This window comes from Volvox carteri, assembly GCF_000143455.1.
Source record: "Volvox carteri f. nagariensis unplaced genomic scaffold VOLCAscaffold_29, whole genome shotgun sequence".
In the NCBI taxonomy this organism is placed as follows: domain Eukaryota; kingdom Viridiplantae; phylum Chlorophyta; class Chlorophyceae; order Chlamydomonadales; family Volvocaceae; genus Volvox; species Volvox carteri.
This window is the reverse complement of record NW_003307572.1, coordinates 164,168-180,452: the sequence shown is the minus strand read 5'-3', so window position 1 is coordinate 180,452 and position 16,285 is coordinate 164,168. Positions and strand designations below refer to the sequence as shown.

Sequence of the window (16,285 nt, the reverse complement as noted above, 5' to 3'; positions counted from 1 at the left end):
GAGGAGGGAGAGGAGACACGTTCAGGGAGAGCAGGGAAAGGAGGGAGAGCAGGGTGAGGAGGGAGAGCAGGGAGAGGTTTTACATTGCCCCATCAATGAACTATTTGCAATTTCGCTGCTGTACATTTGCACCTACACAATATCCGGACCAAAATGACTGCGGTGTCTTCGCACTCTTATTCGCGAGTAAAATTCTTGGTTACCAAAGCATACACAGCACTTTCCCTTTCGATAAAGATGACATGCAAACCGCCCGTTCACTTCTGCTGAACGAACTAATTGCTTCACGTTTGCTGTGGTGGCCCACTCTTGGTTGTGAGCTGCAGCCCACTCCAGCATTTGAGGCCAGCAAGCGAAAGCGCCGTCTGTGTGCCAAACAAGCATTGGTGGGAACGGACGCAGCGTAGGCAAAGAAGAATTTTCTCGCTCGTAGAGAACTTTCACCCCAAGGGCCATATCAGGCCATGAATGAACAGGCATCTTGTAGTGTATTCAGGCTCAAGTGTGCAAACTCAACTGACAGAGCCTTGCGTTGCTCGTGATGGGGTGCGTGTGTGCAATGCCTCCCACACCTGGGGGAGGACAGCATTTTTCTTGTAGCTAGCAGTCCTACGGTTCCTGGAGATAGCACAGAATCCTCGTGCCCTTATCATGCCCGCGGGAGAGAGCTTAGTCCGTTTTATATAATAGTGTTTTCTATAAAGCTGCTTGACATAAAACACGAGTTGTTTGTTGGAAACTTGGTTGGGGCTGGACGGCAATCCCTGGCCAGTGTCAAGCCCGGTCAAATACTTGTAACAATGCTGAAATCTGGAACAAGAGGAACCCCGGTAAATTGCAAGCACAAAAGCACGGATACCCCTCCATTAGCCATATGCAGAATGAGGAGACGCGTTCAGGGAAAGGAGAGAGCGAAAAGAGAGAAAGGAAAGGAGGGAGAGGACCAGGTCAATGTTGCTTATATTGGCGTGTTCGTCTTTCCCGACAACAAAGCTCATGATCTTCCCAACGCATCCCAGGATTACCCGAACACATCCCTGGCAAACCAGGCGAAGAATTCGGCCTTTCGGCCACCAAGGCACCAACCAGGTACAAGACGAAGAGTGTGTTTTGTAGTGTGGAGTCTACTACACGAGCACAACTCATCAGTTGTAGCTTTGCTCTTTGTAAGCTTTCCATCGGTAATCGTGCACCTCATTCGAGACTAACCGTACTCATACCATTCATCATAAGCCCCATCACAACATAGGCTGCAGCACCCTCAAACAGACCCACTACACAGCAAGACAATTCCCCAGGTGGGCAAGCCTACATACGCGTCGCGTGGGGGTTTTAGTGCCTTATCGGCGGCGTTCTAACATTGGCTTCCGAGAAGCCATCCGGCCTTGCATCGGGCTCTGCGTGGTATAACCAAACGAACCAGAGGGTCAGGGGTAAATGGCAAGAAAGGTCATACAGGGGACATCTCAGCTGGGCTTGCGGCACAGATATAGGCGCAATGCGAAGCACATAGATCACCACATGGGTTGTTGGGTAACTCAAAACACCCCCTCATGGTGTGTCCTCTACGTGCCCTTCCGCCCTTACGCCCCGCACCACCGCCAAAACCCCAACACCAACACCTAGAGACACGCCAACACCTAGAGACGACGGAAGTGTATCTTTACGTGATCCAACCACATCGCACGAGGCATGCCCCGGAACGCACCTAGGGTTACCTGGACAGGGGGCCCCTCCCTGCCGCGCTGTGCGACTTCATCTTGCCCATCAATCGATCCAGGACTCCAATCTCATCCTTCCCCACGGATTTCCCCCACTGCGGCCACCTAGTGGAGTATGGGCTTCTAAGGACTTTCGATCTCCCCTTAACAGCAGGACTGGCCTGCACCCGCAGCCGCATCCTTTTGGTCATTCCTCCTCCACCCTTATGCGCCTGGCAGCCCCTCCTGAACCACTCGGACTGCCAGCGGGCGCAGCATCTTGCGGAGGCTGCGGATAAGGCCCCGGCTGCGTGGCTGAGGAGCCTTGGCCTTGCGCCCTCGCCGTCTTCGGCCCGCTCCGCCGCCGCCGCCGAGGCCGCCTGCTCCACTGCGCGCCGCAGCCTCCGCCAGCACGGCAACCAGGTCGCCATCTTCGTCATCGACATCCTCAATGCCCTCGCCGTCGTTGATGCCGTCGCTGTCACTCTCGGTGCTGCTGCTGCTACTGCCCCTATTTGCGTCCGGCACCGTTGTCGCGAATGGCTGCTGGGGGACGGAGGGCCGTGGACGGACGCATTGTAAGGTGTGGGCGATGGGGAGAGGCGTTGCGTGCTAACCCCCACTCCCACTCCCACCCCCATGTATCTGAAGGGGACATACCCCTGCACAGCCAACCAGCCTCTACCCAAACCTCCTCCACGCAAAATACCATGTGGACTGACGCCCGTCACATTCTTCATCCCCCAGCCCTACCGTGGACTGCAGCCTGGCGGCCTCATGTGTTTGCTCCTCCTCGAGAGCCTGTGACGGCAGCAGCCGCAACAATACGCGTAGCAACAGTACCATCAATAACAGTGGCAGTAGCAGCACCAGTAGCAGCAACAGCACAATTGCTGAGCAGTTGAGAAGCAACAGCTCTAATGGCGGACGCGGTAGGAGCAGAGAGGTGTATATATACACCTCCCTCCCCCATGTAAACACCCACGGAATTGCTCCCGGCCCGCATCCCTCCCTCGACCCACCACCACCCAACCTGTTGGCACTGCCGTACAAGCGCCCGGAGCTGTTGGTAATCTGGTGCCCATGCCGCGGGGTAGCCGTACACCTCCTCCACGACTGCCTGCAAGCCACCACGCGATGTGATGTGATGGGGGGGAAAGATGGGGGGGGTAGATTTGTTACTGAGGTTGTGGTGGCGGCACGCGACGACGATGGCGACGGTGGCTTGCGAATCGTCGAAGACTTCCAACCCTAAGGTCACCTGGACCTCATGAGGCGCCTCATGAGGCAACACACAGCTTCGCTAAGGCACGCGCGTGTGTACGTGTACACGCGGCTTGCTGTGTGTTTCAATTCGTTGACGCTTTCCGGGAACAATCCCCCTGACTTCCCTCCGCAAGCATGCAGAGGGTCAAACACCAGATGCGCCCGGGCTAACCCCGCGGGGGTCACAGGGACGCGCACACACGCGTGTACGTGTATGTGATGTGTGTATGTGATTATGTGAGGTCCCTCCCGCCCTCCATTCCAACCCCCGGGCTCCCAGCCCTACCTCGTCGTCCCCCAGCAGCCCCTCCTGCCAGACGTCCACCAGACCGCTCACGTCCGTGTCGTCGTAAATACCTTGCCGCTCGGTGGCCACTGTCACAGCAGCCTGGATTGCGCGGGAGGTGGGGAAAGACGAACGGGGGGAAAGACATCCCCCACGAACGAGTGAAGGCGTGTTGCCGAGGAAACAATGTACAAGAGGCAGAACTGACCAGTAGGCGGGGGGAGGTGGGAGGGTGAGTGGTGCAAATGCGGATACTTGCGGAACGGGTGTGCTGAAGGGAGCGCCCTAAGGGGGAGGAAATGCAGGGTACCCGGGGCCAAAAGAGGGACTTTAAACATAGCACCGTAGGCCCCTTGCGGTGGCTGAACAGTTCGGTTCGACCCCGGGGTAGAATGGTCAAAAGGAAAGGAAAGGATAATCGCTTTCCTCGTGAGTTTCGTGATATCTGTGATATACTTCGGACGGCCCTCGGGCCGCCGGGCCCTTGGGCCCCATCCCGGGGGGCTCCAGGCACGTATGGGCCCCCACGATGACACCTTTGGAGGGCCCACCTCCACCTCCACCTCCACCTCCACCCGCACATCCCACCTGCAGTTTATCCATCAGCTGCTCCGTCAGCTGCCCCCGCAGCATCTTGGCCACGAGGCCCTCCTGCCGCTTGCGACCCTGGATGTGCGAGAGACGAGAGGAGAGAGGAGAGGAGAGAGGAGAGGAGAGGAGAGGAGAGACGAGAGGAGAACCGCAATGGCGCGGGGGGGGGGTGGCGGAGGAGGTTGAGAGGCAGGGAGGGACGTGGGCTGCTGGGGGCAATAACGGCTGTGGGAGGGGAAAGAAGACGGATACGGGAAAACGTTGCCGTGGGGGGACCACTGCCCCTCAGAGCCCTCAGATGGAACAAGGGAAGGGAAGGGTAGGAGCCACGTCCAAACCCGCATCGCCGAAGCAACCGAGCCAAGGCTTTTCGGCGGCGTTAAACCGGACCGAACCTATGGAGCGGCGGGGAATGTGATGGACGGCCCGAGACCACACCCGCACCGGGTCCTCCGCCTCCCTCCCACCCACCCCACTACAGCCCTCCAGTCACTCATTGCCGAGAAACCCAAACCTTTGAAGCATTATCCCCACACACACACACCATTCCCCCCCTTCCACCATTCTTCTCTGTGAAACTTCCCAGACCGACCCATGCGTGCGCCTCCCCCCACCCCACTTCCTCACACACCGTTGCCCCCCCCCCACCCCACCCCATCCCCCCCTCACACCCTCACACACCTGGTTGCTCCTCGGCAGCCTGGCCGCCACCCCCACCGCCTCCACCGCCCCGGGGGGCAGCATGTGGGACACAGCCGCCAGCTGCTTGGGGCTCATAGAGGTCAGCCCGCGAACCACGTCCATGATCTCACGAGCTGCCAAACAGGGGAGTGCAGGGGCGATGAGGAGCGCGGCATGGCTGGTGTGTCTGGGAAGTTCAAACTTAGGGGGCTTTAAAAAAAGGTAAAAGTAAAAAAGGTACGTGGCGCGGATAGGGGTTAGGCCTGGTTGTGTGGGCGGTTGTAGGTCGGTGGATTGCTGTGTGGGAGCCGAAAAATACAGGCAGTGGCAACGCGGATGGGTCCTGGGTTGGAGCCTGCTGGGGTGAAGGAAGGGGCAGCGCAGCAGAGGAACTGATACGCCTGAAAAAGCGGAATGCATGCATGGGGAGGGGTTGGGGTGTTGGCGCCTGGCGAGGATAGAGGCCCAGTCGCGAATTGCCTTGAAAGGCAGCCCTACCCTCTTTCTTAAGGAGCCCTCGGTTCCGCCTTTGACCTGGAACGCGGACCTCCGCGGACTCTGCGAAATTGTAGAGCGCATGGACGGCAAAGACCGGTGCCCGCGCTCGCTGGCGATGAATGAGCTGTTGGCGTAGGGCTGGTATAAAGGTTGCATTGTGACACCGGAAAGGGCTTCGACCGCTGCAACTTGGGATGCTTGCCGACGAGCGCAAGTGTGCGGCGCTCATTCGTTTGAGTGGAGGCTCAAGACCAGGATAAATATGTAACGATGACAATTTTTTTCTACATAAAGCTTAGTTAAATGTCAAGCTTTAAGTGTAAATTGATCTCGTCCAAACTGTATTTGTCATATAATTGCACAAACTGCCCATCTATCTTCATCTGCAAGCTCTGGTCCATACAGAATCAAGGCACGCATACTGAGCAATTTTCGTCACTGCTCTTCCAGCACCAAACGTTCAGCATTTGGAAGGGCTGCGACCGTGGGCCCCCGTGCAAACTTGCTAGTTACCACGCTTCCAAAAGGAGGGGTGACAGATCGCATCAAACTCTGCATTACCGAGACTTTTTTAGATGCTTTACGTCGGTCGTGCAAGTGCAGGCACCCTCCTGGCCTCCCGAGCTCGACAGGGAAGTGACAGAGGAATACGCGCATGAGCCAACTTCTAAGCGAGCTACGGGGGGTTATGCGCAAAGAAACATAAACATAATAGCCAGTTCACATGCTACGTTACGTTAAGACTTTTTGGGAAAAGTGGTCGGTTCGGACATGGATGCGATTGTTACAGTGGACCCCGAACGGGTCGAGTGCAGCGCCCATAGGAACGCCTCCCGCACAACACTGTGGGCCTTATTCAAAAAGAACTCGGCCAGGCCGTACTAACTTCACTGGACATACGGCCTCAGTTAGTACGCTTAAACAAAAAATTGAGGCTCCGACGTGCGCCCTCAAACTTCGTCATTGTATATCGGTAAACGGCCATGGACATGGTAACGGTACGTTACCGGTAAAGTGGACGAAAAGTCTAAAGTGACCGAGGGGGGGGGTTGAATTTCGTCAAACGCTGACCCCTCGTACCGTTACCTGAATTGCATCGCCAATTTCGCGAGTTATAACAAATGGCCAAGCACAATCGCTTATAAAGACCACATATTTGACAAATTGTGCGCGCTTTGCACTCCGACCGAATTTCTAGTCACACCGCTGCAGTTTATTTTGGAAAATGAACAAGGACAACGCCACTCGTGTTGCTCGACCGCTCATGACCGCTTACATAGCCAATATGTAACCCATTGTAGTATCAGGGCTGAAGCCACCCGCGAAACGGCAAGTCGGCCGCACTTCCGGCGGCATGGGCCGCGCCGCGCCGGCCCACACGCTCAAACTCTGCCACTGAGCATCGAACATGTCTTCAAGGTTATCAAAAATTTCATCCATCGCGACCGCTAGGGCAAACGCCATCGCGGCTCGCGCGGGATGCAGTGCCATTGCACTAGGCAGGGCTGCCAATAACCCTTCAATTATATATTGCGATTCTAAGGGGATGTGCTGAAGTTTTGGCCATTGAAAGACATAAAATGGAGATGGTTTACACAGCTCGCGCCAACGAACACAACGTCGTCGTAATGTCCCATGTGAACTGGGTGACTTTCTCAGGCCCACTTTTCCCAAAAAGTTTTCGCAACGTAACGTAGCATGTGAATCCAGTATAAGCACGTAACGTTCATGGTGCTTAGGGCTTGGGCTAGTCGGGTTAAAAATGGAGCCTTACGATGCATTGCATTTGCTCAGGTTAGGTGTCCATCCGCGTCCGCCTGTGCGGGAGATAATGTCTTTCGGACATCCCTCAGCAGGAGTCGACGTACGTGAGATGTTTACCATGCTAAACAGTGCGGGTAGTCATGAGAGAAATTGTGGGCATACCGAGAGGACAAAGGGGCATGAAGGTTCAAACCCGACATCGCAAGATGGAACATTAGATATGGTACGCAAGTGAGATGTCCAAAGAACATTTGCGCAAGGCGATTGTGTAACGTCAGCAAGGGAAGAGCTTCGACCCAGGCAGCATGGCAGAGGCAGTACGAACCCACATACCTCGATCGACGAGGGATTTGAACCCACTGAAGCCCTCATGGGGCGGACCGAGGGGTCCCATGCCGTACGACGAGTTCGCACCCATCGCGCTTTGCGAGCCGTCGGGCTGGTCACCCAAGGGCATAAAATCCCAAGAGATGGGCATCTCCCGTCTCACTCACCGCACCAAGGGCACTCCCTTCTCACACCCCACATCAAGGAATCAAATCGCAAGCCACGGAACGGGCAGGAGGGAAGGGAGGTTCCGCGAGGTAGGAAGGGCAGGTAGACCTGTCAGTTGGGCTGGACGTGGTGGGGTGTGTAGGGTGGGGTAACGAGATGAAAAGGCGTGCAGGGATGATGGAGGGCTCGTATTAGCACTGTCGCGACCATGGCCATATGGGCTATGTCCCTGTGTCTCCCTGTTTCCTCTTATTACAGTCCTTTACGAGGGGAATGCTGGGAGTGGGGGAAGGTAGGAAGAGGCGGAAGTGGAGGAGAAGAAGGGGGGAAAGGGAGGCTGAAGTTTAGCGGGCGCGATGCAGATCTCGTGCCTGGATTCACTGCGCTAGGGCATGTATGGGGCACACTTTAAGAGCCTGCAGGCGGTGCGGTGCAGCACGCAGAGCCCTTGGCTGTTCCACAGCAGCCGTCTCAACGGGTAGTCCTGGTCAGACGCGCCACCTTCTAGGCGAAGTTGTCCATGTCCAGAATGGCCCCCATAGCCGTTGAAACAGTACGTCTGGCGAGGATGTTGGAACGTATGTGGGCTCATCGCAACTCAGTTACCCCCTTTGGACGCTAGTCTGGGCTGATAGTGCGGTGTTTCCTGTTCTCCGTGGCTTTTAGGCGTTTAGATATTTTGCCCTTGGGCCTTCGGCTCGTATGGGAAGTTTTACAGGTATGGGGTCACGCACCCCCAACCATGTAACACGCATACACAGGTGTTTCGCATGGCGGCCTCGTTGACAATGGAGGATGCCGGTACAAAGTGGGACAGGCAAGCGTTTGCGACACTGGCTTCTCCTTCGCGTCATACAACTGTTTAGTGAGGGACGGGCTGGCGGACGACCATGCCATCTAGGAAGAGGAAGTCGGGTGGGTGGAAGGTGGGCATGGTGTTGCACTGGGATGGGATGTCGAGCTCTGCTCAGGATGTATGTCCTTCAGTCCGGTGTCAGGGGGGACGTAGTTTTGGTGGACGAAGGCTGCAAGGTAGGGGTCGTCGCGCGAGGCCAGCTCCGCAAGGAAGCGATTCGTGGAGCGGAAGTGGGTGTGCACGTCCCGAACAACATCCACTGCGGCTTCGATCGGGGTTTCGTAGTATTGCCGCAGGAAGTGAAACTCAAACCAGGCGAGGAAGAGGTTGGGTGTGAAGAAACCCACATAGCCATAGAACTGGGGGTTAATGCCCAGAGGGATGCTTGCCGCTTGAGGATGTGGCCAAAACCGGACGTTGGCGGTAACGAGGGTTATCCCGAAGAAGGTGTTGAAGTCCGCCTCAGTGATGTGCCCCGTGTGACCATTCGACCGTGTGTCGCATGCGGATTGCCGGTAGTAGTCGCCCCATGAACCAGCTGACGGCTTGGGTGGGCCGCTGATCCCGTAGGCTGGGTGGTGCTGGGCTGGTTATGACATCGTGATGAAAGCACTTGTGGACGGGCGCTGCAAAATTTGTGTCAGAGGATGAGGTCGAGGGGAAGGTTTGTGTATAGGCCAGTGAAGTCCTGCAGCTGCAAAAGTGTGAAATCAGGGCCCTCGGCCGCAACTCGGTTGGCGTTATACGATGTGTGGAACAGGGGGCATATCTTCACACGTGTCCGCTACCTGGCGAAACCCTGCCTTCCCCGGTATTTCGGGGCATCCTCATCTAGCCACCCTAGTCAACTTCTCAGTGGATCGCTCAGGTTCAGCACCCACCACCGGCATCCGACGGAACTTGCCGGATCAACCGCGGCTCAACTCCAATCCTGGTCAGCTCGCAGGTTTACTTTATCCCAGGTCACCACCGTCGATCGACTAGGGGCACTCTTACCTTCCACCGTCGGAAGGATTTTCGACCCTGACAGTTTCGATCCCGGAACCTCCGGGGACATCGGTGCGTGCGTTACCAGTTACCAGTAGTGCCTGACCAGTAGTGCCTGACTTACATATGTTGTATGTATGCATGGACGGTAGGTGATGAAAGCTTTGCGAAGTTTAGCAAGAACTAGGACCGGAAGTCGGTTGGAGGCAGTGCTGGTGATTTGTCAAGATTCCCTGGCCATGACCACGGAGGAGATCAGACCAAAACCGTACATCAGCTGCTTCAGGCGGCTTCGCCAAGCAAGCCGTATTTATGTGTTGCGCGAGGGAGTCAACGGGCACAACACCAACACTCACTGCCAACCTCTCGCATCACGCACGCACGCACAAGTGTGAATGGTGAGTATTTCGGCTGGCACAAGTAAAAGCACGCGCACCGCACAACACGCCAACATAACTTTCCACGTGAACGACCGCAACATTCGCACGCAGTTGTGCGCGGGTGGGTAGGTAGGTAGGTAGGTAGGTAGGGTACTAAGGACACACAGAGCACTGTGGCAACCCCCCGAAGACATGTCCTCCATGCGCCCCCATACCGCCGCTTCATTGCGACATTCATTCCTCCACCCATTCATTGGATTCATCCAGCATACAGCTACCCTGCCTCCGCCCCACGTGGGAAAGATCCCATCCACAAGACTCCCTCTCTCACACACACTCTAAAACACGCACTACCGCCACCACGCAAAGGTTCTCGCTGTACTCGTCGCTACAGCCGCACACGGGAATCACCTTTCGGAGCCGCTGCTAGTGCTCCTGCCTGGCTGCTGCCTCATCACACGCAGCCGCAACCGTCGTGCGTCCCGAGTCGCCGACCACTGCCTGAACCGGACAGCCAGGGGCACCCTGTGGCTTGCTGCCACACCGTCCTCCGCGTCCATGACCCGGGAGGAGGCGGAGGCAGGAGTATCTGGCCCTCGCTTCCGCTCCTGCACCCGGTCCCCCTGTTCCCACCACTGCTGCTGCTGCTGTTGCTCATGCCACTGTCGCCCCGCGGGAGATAACGTGGGCTGCTGTGCTCGAAGTGACTCCGAGGATGCTGCGACTGATACTGCTGCTCCCGGCCCATCCATTGGTACCGATACTCTGGAAGGCGGGGTGGTCTCCGCAGCCTCCGTAAATGCTGGTGTCGCTGCTGCTGTGCGAGCAGGTCGCAATGGTGGCGTTGGTGGTGGTGGTGGTGGTAAGGCCGGTAGTGAGCTTGGCGCTGGCACAGCCAGCCCTCTAAGCTGCTGGCTGCTGCTCGTACTACTGGTACTGCGGCTGCTTGTACTGCTGTCATTGCTGTCACTGCTGGCTGCGGCTGCTACTGTCGGCTGGGGCTCCAGGGGATGCTCCGGGAAGCTGGCGGGTGGACGGGGCAGGCCCCTCTGCCTGAAGGGGCGGAGGGTTCAACGGGCGGAGGGAGCGAGCAAGTGGAAGCGGGAGAGCTGAGGGAAAAAGAACAAGCAGAGAAAGATATCGTTTACATGGTGCTGTGCCTTTCGCATAGCCGTATATTACGTGCTTTGGCTCCCCTCCGCCGGCCTTCTGTACGGCACCCCAGAGGGCATCCCCGAATCCTTGTTTGGCACCAGGTACGGCACCTGGTTTCGGCAGCTTTTCCCGTGCGGCAGGCCGTCATGCCGGGTACTCTACTGAGCAACCTTTGGCAGGTAGCACCAATATGCCAATTTTTGGGGAATCCGGTGCTGCTGGTGTTAGAGCGGCGGCCCCTCGGCAGGGGCGCTTTATAGTTCCCACCCCAGCATCACACAAATACAGACAGACAGACAGACACACACACACACAGACACACACAGACAGACGCACACACAGACAGACACACAGACAGACACACAGACAGACACACGGACAGACACACAGACAGACACACACAGACAGAAGGGCTCAACTCGCCCTCCCGCCTCCCTGAGCCGCCTCCGCAATCAAGCGGAGTAACAAACAAGAGGACTGACACCCCAGCAGTGGCCAGTTCCCCCCCACCCATTCCCCGCGACCCCCCCCTCGTGCTAACCTAACCCTCCCGACGGCTCCCTCCCCCCAATACTGGTCAGTCCTGCTTCTTGTACACTCTTTCCTTGGCAGCAGCAGCTTCACTCGTTCACGTGGTTCGCCTTTACCGCAATCGCAGTCGTCCTCGTCCTCACCTGAATAGCGTGGCAGTCCGACCCTTGACCTTGATACACTGGCAGTCCAGGGCGTTCTCAGCCAGCCAGGCCACGAACCGCACATCCAGAAGGCAGTTCTGAAGCAAGCTCACCTGCATGTGTGTGTGTGTGTGTTGTGGGGGGAGGGAGGAGGGGAAAAGACGGACCACGAACGAGTGAGGGGGACGGGAGGAGGGGGATGGAAGGATAGACGGATCGGCGGGTGTGGGAAGGATTGCAAAAGGTCGCGTGAGTGGGAATTGGAGACGCACGAAACGCAGGGCACAAGAGGCCGCCGGAAACAACAAACAGCATTTCCATTCCCTTCTCCCCCGTAGTATCACCACAAATTGCCACAAAAAACACCGCCCAGTTCCCTCCTGCCCGTCCGCCTTTGTCCTGATCCCCCAGCGCCACCATCAGCTGTCCTCTTCCTAACATCCACACAAACCTTTAATCCTCCCTCCCTCCCCCCCCCTCCCTCCGTGCCTCCCAGCCTCCCTCCCTCCCTCCCTCGCCCTCCCAAACCCAGCTCCACTCGACTCACCCGGATCAGCTGGTGGTGCTCCAGCAGGTGTCCCGCCCTCGCCATCAGCGCCCGCGTGACACCGCTCTTGCCTACCTGCAGCCGCAGCAGCTTGCCCGCCGCCGCCAGCTCCTCCGCGGTGCGCCACAAGGACTTGGACACGTCGCGGGGTAGCGGCAGCTGGTGGCGGTGTCGTGGCGGCAGGATGGGAATGCGCTCCATCGGACCGCCAGCCGGGGGCGCCGGGGGCGCCTCATCCTGAAGGAAGGACGCGCGCAGCTGGGTGGCAGGTAGCGGTTCCTGCTTTGGCGTTGGCAGGCAGGAAGGGGAACGCAGAGACGGCGGGGCGACAGGAAGGGGAATCTAAGACGCGGGTAAATAACAAAAGTACATACGGTACGGTACATACGGGAGGGAAACGAGGGAACGAAAGCGAGTGGAACGAGTACATATACGGTAGCTGAGGGGGGAAAAGGCGAGCCACGAAGGAGTGAAGCTGCTGCCAAGGAAAGGGAGGGGGGACATTGCTAGCCGGGCAGCTCGGTAGCTGAGGGGGAGGGGGTACGACGAACCACTGACGATTGAAACAAATACCAGAGATAGATGGATACTGTGAGTGAAGGGGAGGGGGGAGAGACAAACCACAGACCAGGGGTGTTAAAGTCAGGCGGGAGGTGGTTTGGACGGAAGACATACGCAACATGAAAAAATCTACCAAGGCACCCAGGCATCTGTGGCATCTTGATGTGACACCGTTCTGGCGAGTGACGGACACCGACCCACGGGTCACACACCCGTACTTCACCTGAGTAACTCCCCATTTCCCCAAATTGCGCAATCTATCAGTTTTTCGAATGCCTCCCACCTCCCACCCTCCTTAAGCATCACAGGCGAAGCTGCTCTCCATGACCCATTTTCGGGCCTGGAACAAGCTCCGCAGCTGATACCGCACCTCCTGCATTTTGCCGCCCGGGGAGGTGGCGGCCGCTGCGCCGCCGCTGCCAGACATCCAGGATGAGGTCCCCATGGAGATCTGGCGGAGATGGGGAAGGAGCCCCGGAGCCCCTATCTCCCCCCGCCAGTTCGAGGATGCGGCCCCCCCGTGTTGTGGTAAACCGCTCCCTGCCGCGCTGCCCCACTTTCCCGCTCTGCACCACGTGCTCACACCGTGGAAGCGGCATATGCTGGAAGCTGTCCAGCCGGGGCTTATTGGGAAGTTAGGTTTGCTGCTGGTGCTGTTGAGGATCCTATGGAGGTTAAAGGCGGAGCTGCTTCGCGGCCGGCGCAGCGTGGTGGCGGGTGCAACGGCAGTACGATGAGAACAGATGTTTCCACAGGCGGTGGTAGCAGCAGCAACAAGGAGTTGTGGGGACGTTGCATTGGCAGGTGAGGTGATTGTAGTTCGGACAGGCAAAGCGGATGCAAGGTCTAGACGGTGGGCTGCGTCTGGGAGGACTTTCGCGTCTGGGGATTCACAGGACGCGGGCCGGGTCCTGGCAGGCGAGAGAAGACCGGCGTTGCCGCTTACAGGCGCAGTGCAGCGGCATCGCAGCGTCCATGACCTTTCAGATCGTCTCAACCATGGGGGCATCTGATCGCTTTCATCGCAGCAGCTGATGTGCCTAGTCGACAAGTTTGGTTGCACCACAGGCTGCCCAGGGCAATTTAGCTCACTTAATCTGCCTCTAACGGCTTCCACGAAAAAGTTTGCAAGCTTTTGAGCTGGGACGGCAAGGGCTTCGGTACCGGCTTGCCATTTGCGTACTGGCGCGATTAACCACTGTGTCCCTGCAGGCATTCCGTCCGAGAGCAAATTTGATGGAAGAAAAGAGCTCACATTTCAATCACAAGAGTTTGAAGCGAAAATCATCCAGCGGGGTAAATACTCATTGTCGTACCGGTTGCGTTTGTTGCGCTATGCGCGCTACCATGCATGCTAAGTGGCAAAGGAATTCTTTTGCATCGCTATCAGGATTGCGTATGCAGAAGGCCGGACCGATGGTAGTCCGTCCCACCTATCATAGGACAGGCTAGGAGGGCCATCTCTCCCATGCTTTGGAATGTCGCCACGTTCGTCGAGACCAGCTTCAGCTGCTGTGTTCATTAACGCACTGCAGAATCTCCAGCGCGCCTCCTGGGCGCTTTTTGGTCGCAGCAGCTTGCCAATCCCGTCGCTCTCCGTCACCCACCCGCACACATGGACGCCTCTCTTGAGCGCGTTCGGATCTTTGAACGACGCAACCATAGCCTCTTTAAATGCGTCGACGTCTCCATCACTCGGATCCTGCCTGGTTACAGGAGCCGTAGCCTGCCAAGCCCCGCAGTCTCTCTGTTCCGCGCGGATTGCTGCAGCCTCTGCGGGCCGCCTTATCCCCCTCCGACACCATGGCACACCCAGAGCGATCTCCACCCCCACACAACTGACAACCCATGGCAAGATTCACTCTTCAGTTAATCCAACTAGCGCGTTTCACAACAGCACTTGGTCAGCGGCAGCCGAAGCCCATGTGGAGGGCAAGACGGGGTTGTCGCCCTCCGCACCAGGCCTCGCCACAGGGGCCAAACGGGGGGAAATAATGTGGGTCGGCAGAAAACCCGGCCACAGGCGGCGTGCGAGTGACGGAGCAGGCGCCTGGAGCATTCAGAACCGCAGCTTTACAACCAGCAGTAGCATGAACAACAGTAACAGTGCTAATGCAAACAGCGGACACAGCAGTAGCAGCAGCGCTAGCAGTAGCACCACCACCATCAGCAGCAGCAGTCGCTACGCCAATACTGACGGTAGCGGCAGTGCTGGGGCAACGCCCAATTTTAGATCAAGGGACGGCAACGGCAGCAAGGGCAGGAGCACTCGGAGCGGCGACCCGGCCCCTGCCCACTACTCCCGACCAACCTCGCCGCCTCCACCCGGCCCCCCTCCTCCCCCACCTCCTGCGCCCAGCGGCCCTCTGGCCATCCGTAATTTCCCGAACTTTAGCTTAGTTCTGCACCGGCTGCCTCCCCTCTCCGGCCCGCGGAGCTCTACGGAGCAGCGGTGCCTGGGGGCGGCACTGGCGGTTGTGGCCAAGTGCGTGAAGCCCGGGTTGGGCTGGGCTGGGTTGTGTTACACTGGGCTGGGCTGGGCTGGGCTGGGCTGGGCTGGGCTGGGCTGGGCTGGGCTTGGGATTGGGATTGGATTGCATAGGAAAGGGGACTGGAGGGAAGGGGGGGAAAGGGAAGATACAAATTAAGGAATAGTCGAAATAAATCAGCAATTGCTGCCAATACCCCGCAGGAAAGTGGGGAGGGGAGGGGAGGCGTAGGCGTAGGCAAGTTGGAATTTGTAAGATGAAGGCAGGCAAATATTGGAGTTGGTCGGTCCGGTAACTGACTCTATTTATTGAGGTGGGGTGGGGTGAGGTGGGGTGAGGGGTTCCATGGAACATGATAGCACCATCATGTTGCTCCCCCCTCATGTTGCTCCCCCCTGTTGTTGCTCCCCCCTGTTGTTGCTCCCCCCTGTTGTTGCTCCCCCCTGTTGTTGCTCCCCCCTCATGTTGCTCCCCCCTGTTGTTGCTCCCCCCTGTTGTTGCTCCCCCCTGTTGTTGCTCCCCCCTCATGTTGCTCCCCCCTCATGTTGCCATCTCCTCCGGGTCTATCCAGGCTCCGAAGTCACGGCTACACGGGCATGTTCGCGGGGGGCTGGGTACGTGACCAGTTCCTGGGCCGCCCCTCAGCCGACATAGACCTGGTCACCAATGCGACCACCGTGCAGGTACTGCTCATTGCGTGATAATGATGATGGTGATGGCGATGATGATGATGATGATGGCGATGTTGGTTGTGATGATGGCGACGACGCGGGGTGTGTGCGGGGGATTTTGGCCCTGATGATGATGGTGGCCATACCCCGGGCAGCTGTGTACGTGCTTGCGTGCGTATGTATGTATGTGTGTATGTGCACGTGTGCGTTTTTTACTGCGTGTGCGTGTGTGCAGGGAAGGGCGGCTCAGGTGTTTTTGTTCCCCGTAGGGGACTGCGCACTGCGATGGAGGGTCCCACCCGGCCGTTATATCCCTAGGGAGGGAGGAGGGAGGAGGGAGGGGAAGACTGCGGCCCCGGCAGGAGCAGGCCCAAGAAGCAAAGCGGGCTCCCCAAAACCCCACGGGCTTCACTCGCTCGTGGTTCGTCTTTTCCCCAAAACCCCACCCGCCGTACCCAGGTTCGTCTCTTTCCCTCCGTCCCCCTTTGGAGTGCCGTACCTTTGAATAACCATTTCCCAGCCACCAAGGCTTCCCTTCATCCTCCCGCCTCTGCATGCCTACGCGTGCGCCTGTGTATGTGTGCGCGTGTCCGTGTGCCTGTGTGTGTGTGTACGGCAGATCTTCGATGTGTTCGGTCCCCGCCAGTGCCGTCTCAAAGGCGGTAACACGTGTGATGTGACGTG

At 57.8% G+C, this 16,285-nt stretch overlaps 4 protein-coding genes across 4 annotated transcripts in view; 1 reads left to right on the top strand and 3 right to left on the bottom strand.

The window, feature by feature from the left end:
- Positions 1–1,925: 1,925 nt before the first annotated feature.
- Positions 1,926–5,290, bottom strand: VOLCADRAFT_105461 (uncharacterized protein; the record flags this gene model as incomplete). The annotated part of the gene is made up of 7 exons (XM_002952280.1): positions 5,023–5,290; positions 4,525–4,658; positions 3,841–3,918; positions 3,253–3,354; positions 2,734–2,820; positions 2,454–2,501; positions 1,926–2,246 (listed from the first exon to the last, which is right to left on the bottom strand). Exons 1-7 carry the CDS (start codon positions 5,249–5,251, stop codon positions 1,926–1,928), a joined length of 999 nt encoding a protein of 332 aa, XP_002952326.1. The 5' UTR covers positions 5,252–5,290.
- Positions 5,291–8,178: 2,888 nt separating this feature from the next.
- Positions 8,179–9,194, bottom strand: VOLCADRAFT_92965 (uncharacterized protein; the record flags this gene model as incomplete). Its single annotated transcript, XM_002952279.1, has 2 exons — positions 8,179–8,723; positions 9,134–9,194. The coding sequence occupies 2 exons, from the start codon at positions 9,192–9,194 to the stop codon at positions 8,179–8,181; spliced, it is 606 nt and encodes a 201-aa protein (XP_002952325.1).
- A 964-nt stretch (positions 9,195–10,158) lies between these two features.
- On the bottom strand, positions 10,159–12,886 carry VOLCADRAFT_92964 (uncharacterized protein; the record flags this gene model as incomplete). The annotated part of the gene is made up of 4 exons (XM_002952278.1): positions 10,159–10,321; positions 11,334–11,446; positions 11,881–12,117; positions 12,812–12,886. The coding sequence occupies 4 exons, from the start codon at positions 12,884–12,886 to the stop codon at positions 10,159–10,161; spliced, it is 588 nt and encodes a 195-aa protein (XP_002952324.1).
- The window catches only part of VOLCADRAFT_105460 (uncharacterized protein), a gene marked incomplete at its 3' end in the record, with an annotated part of 7,980 nt that continues 4,542 nt past the window's right edge, over positions 12,848–16,285 (top strand). Inside the window, exons 1-4 of the mRNA XM_002952355.1 lie at positions 12,848–13,245; positions 14,801–14,926; positions 15,502–15,613; positions 16,221–16,263. Coding sequence (XP_002952401.1) covers positions 13,109–13,245; positions 14,801–14,926; positions 15,502–15,613; positions 16,221–16,263 — 418 coding nt within the window. The 5' untranslated portion in view covers positions 12,848–13,108. The remainder of the gene's footprint in view (positions 13,246–14,800; positions 14,927–15,501; positions 15,614–16,220; positions 16,264–16,285) is intronic.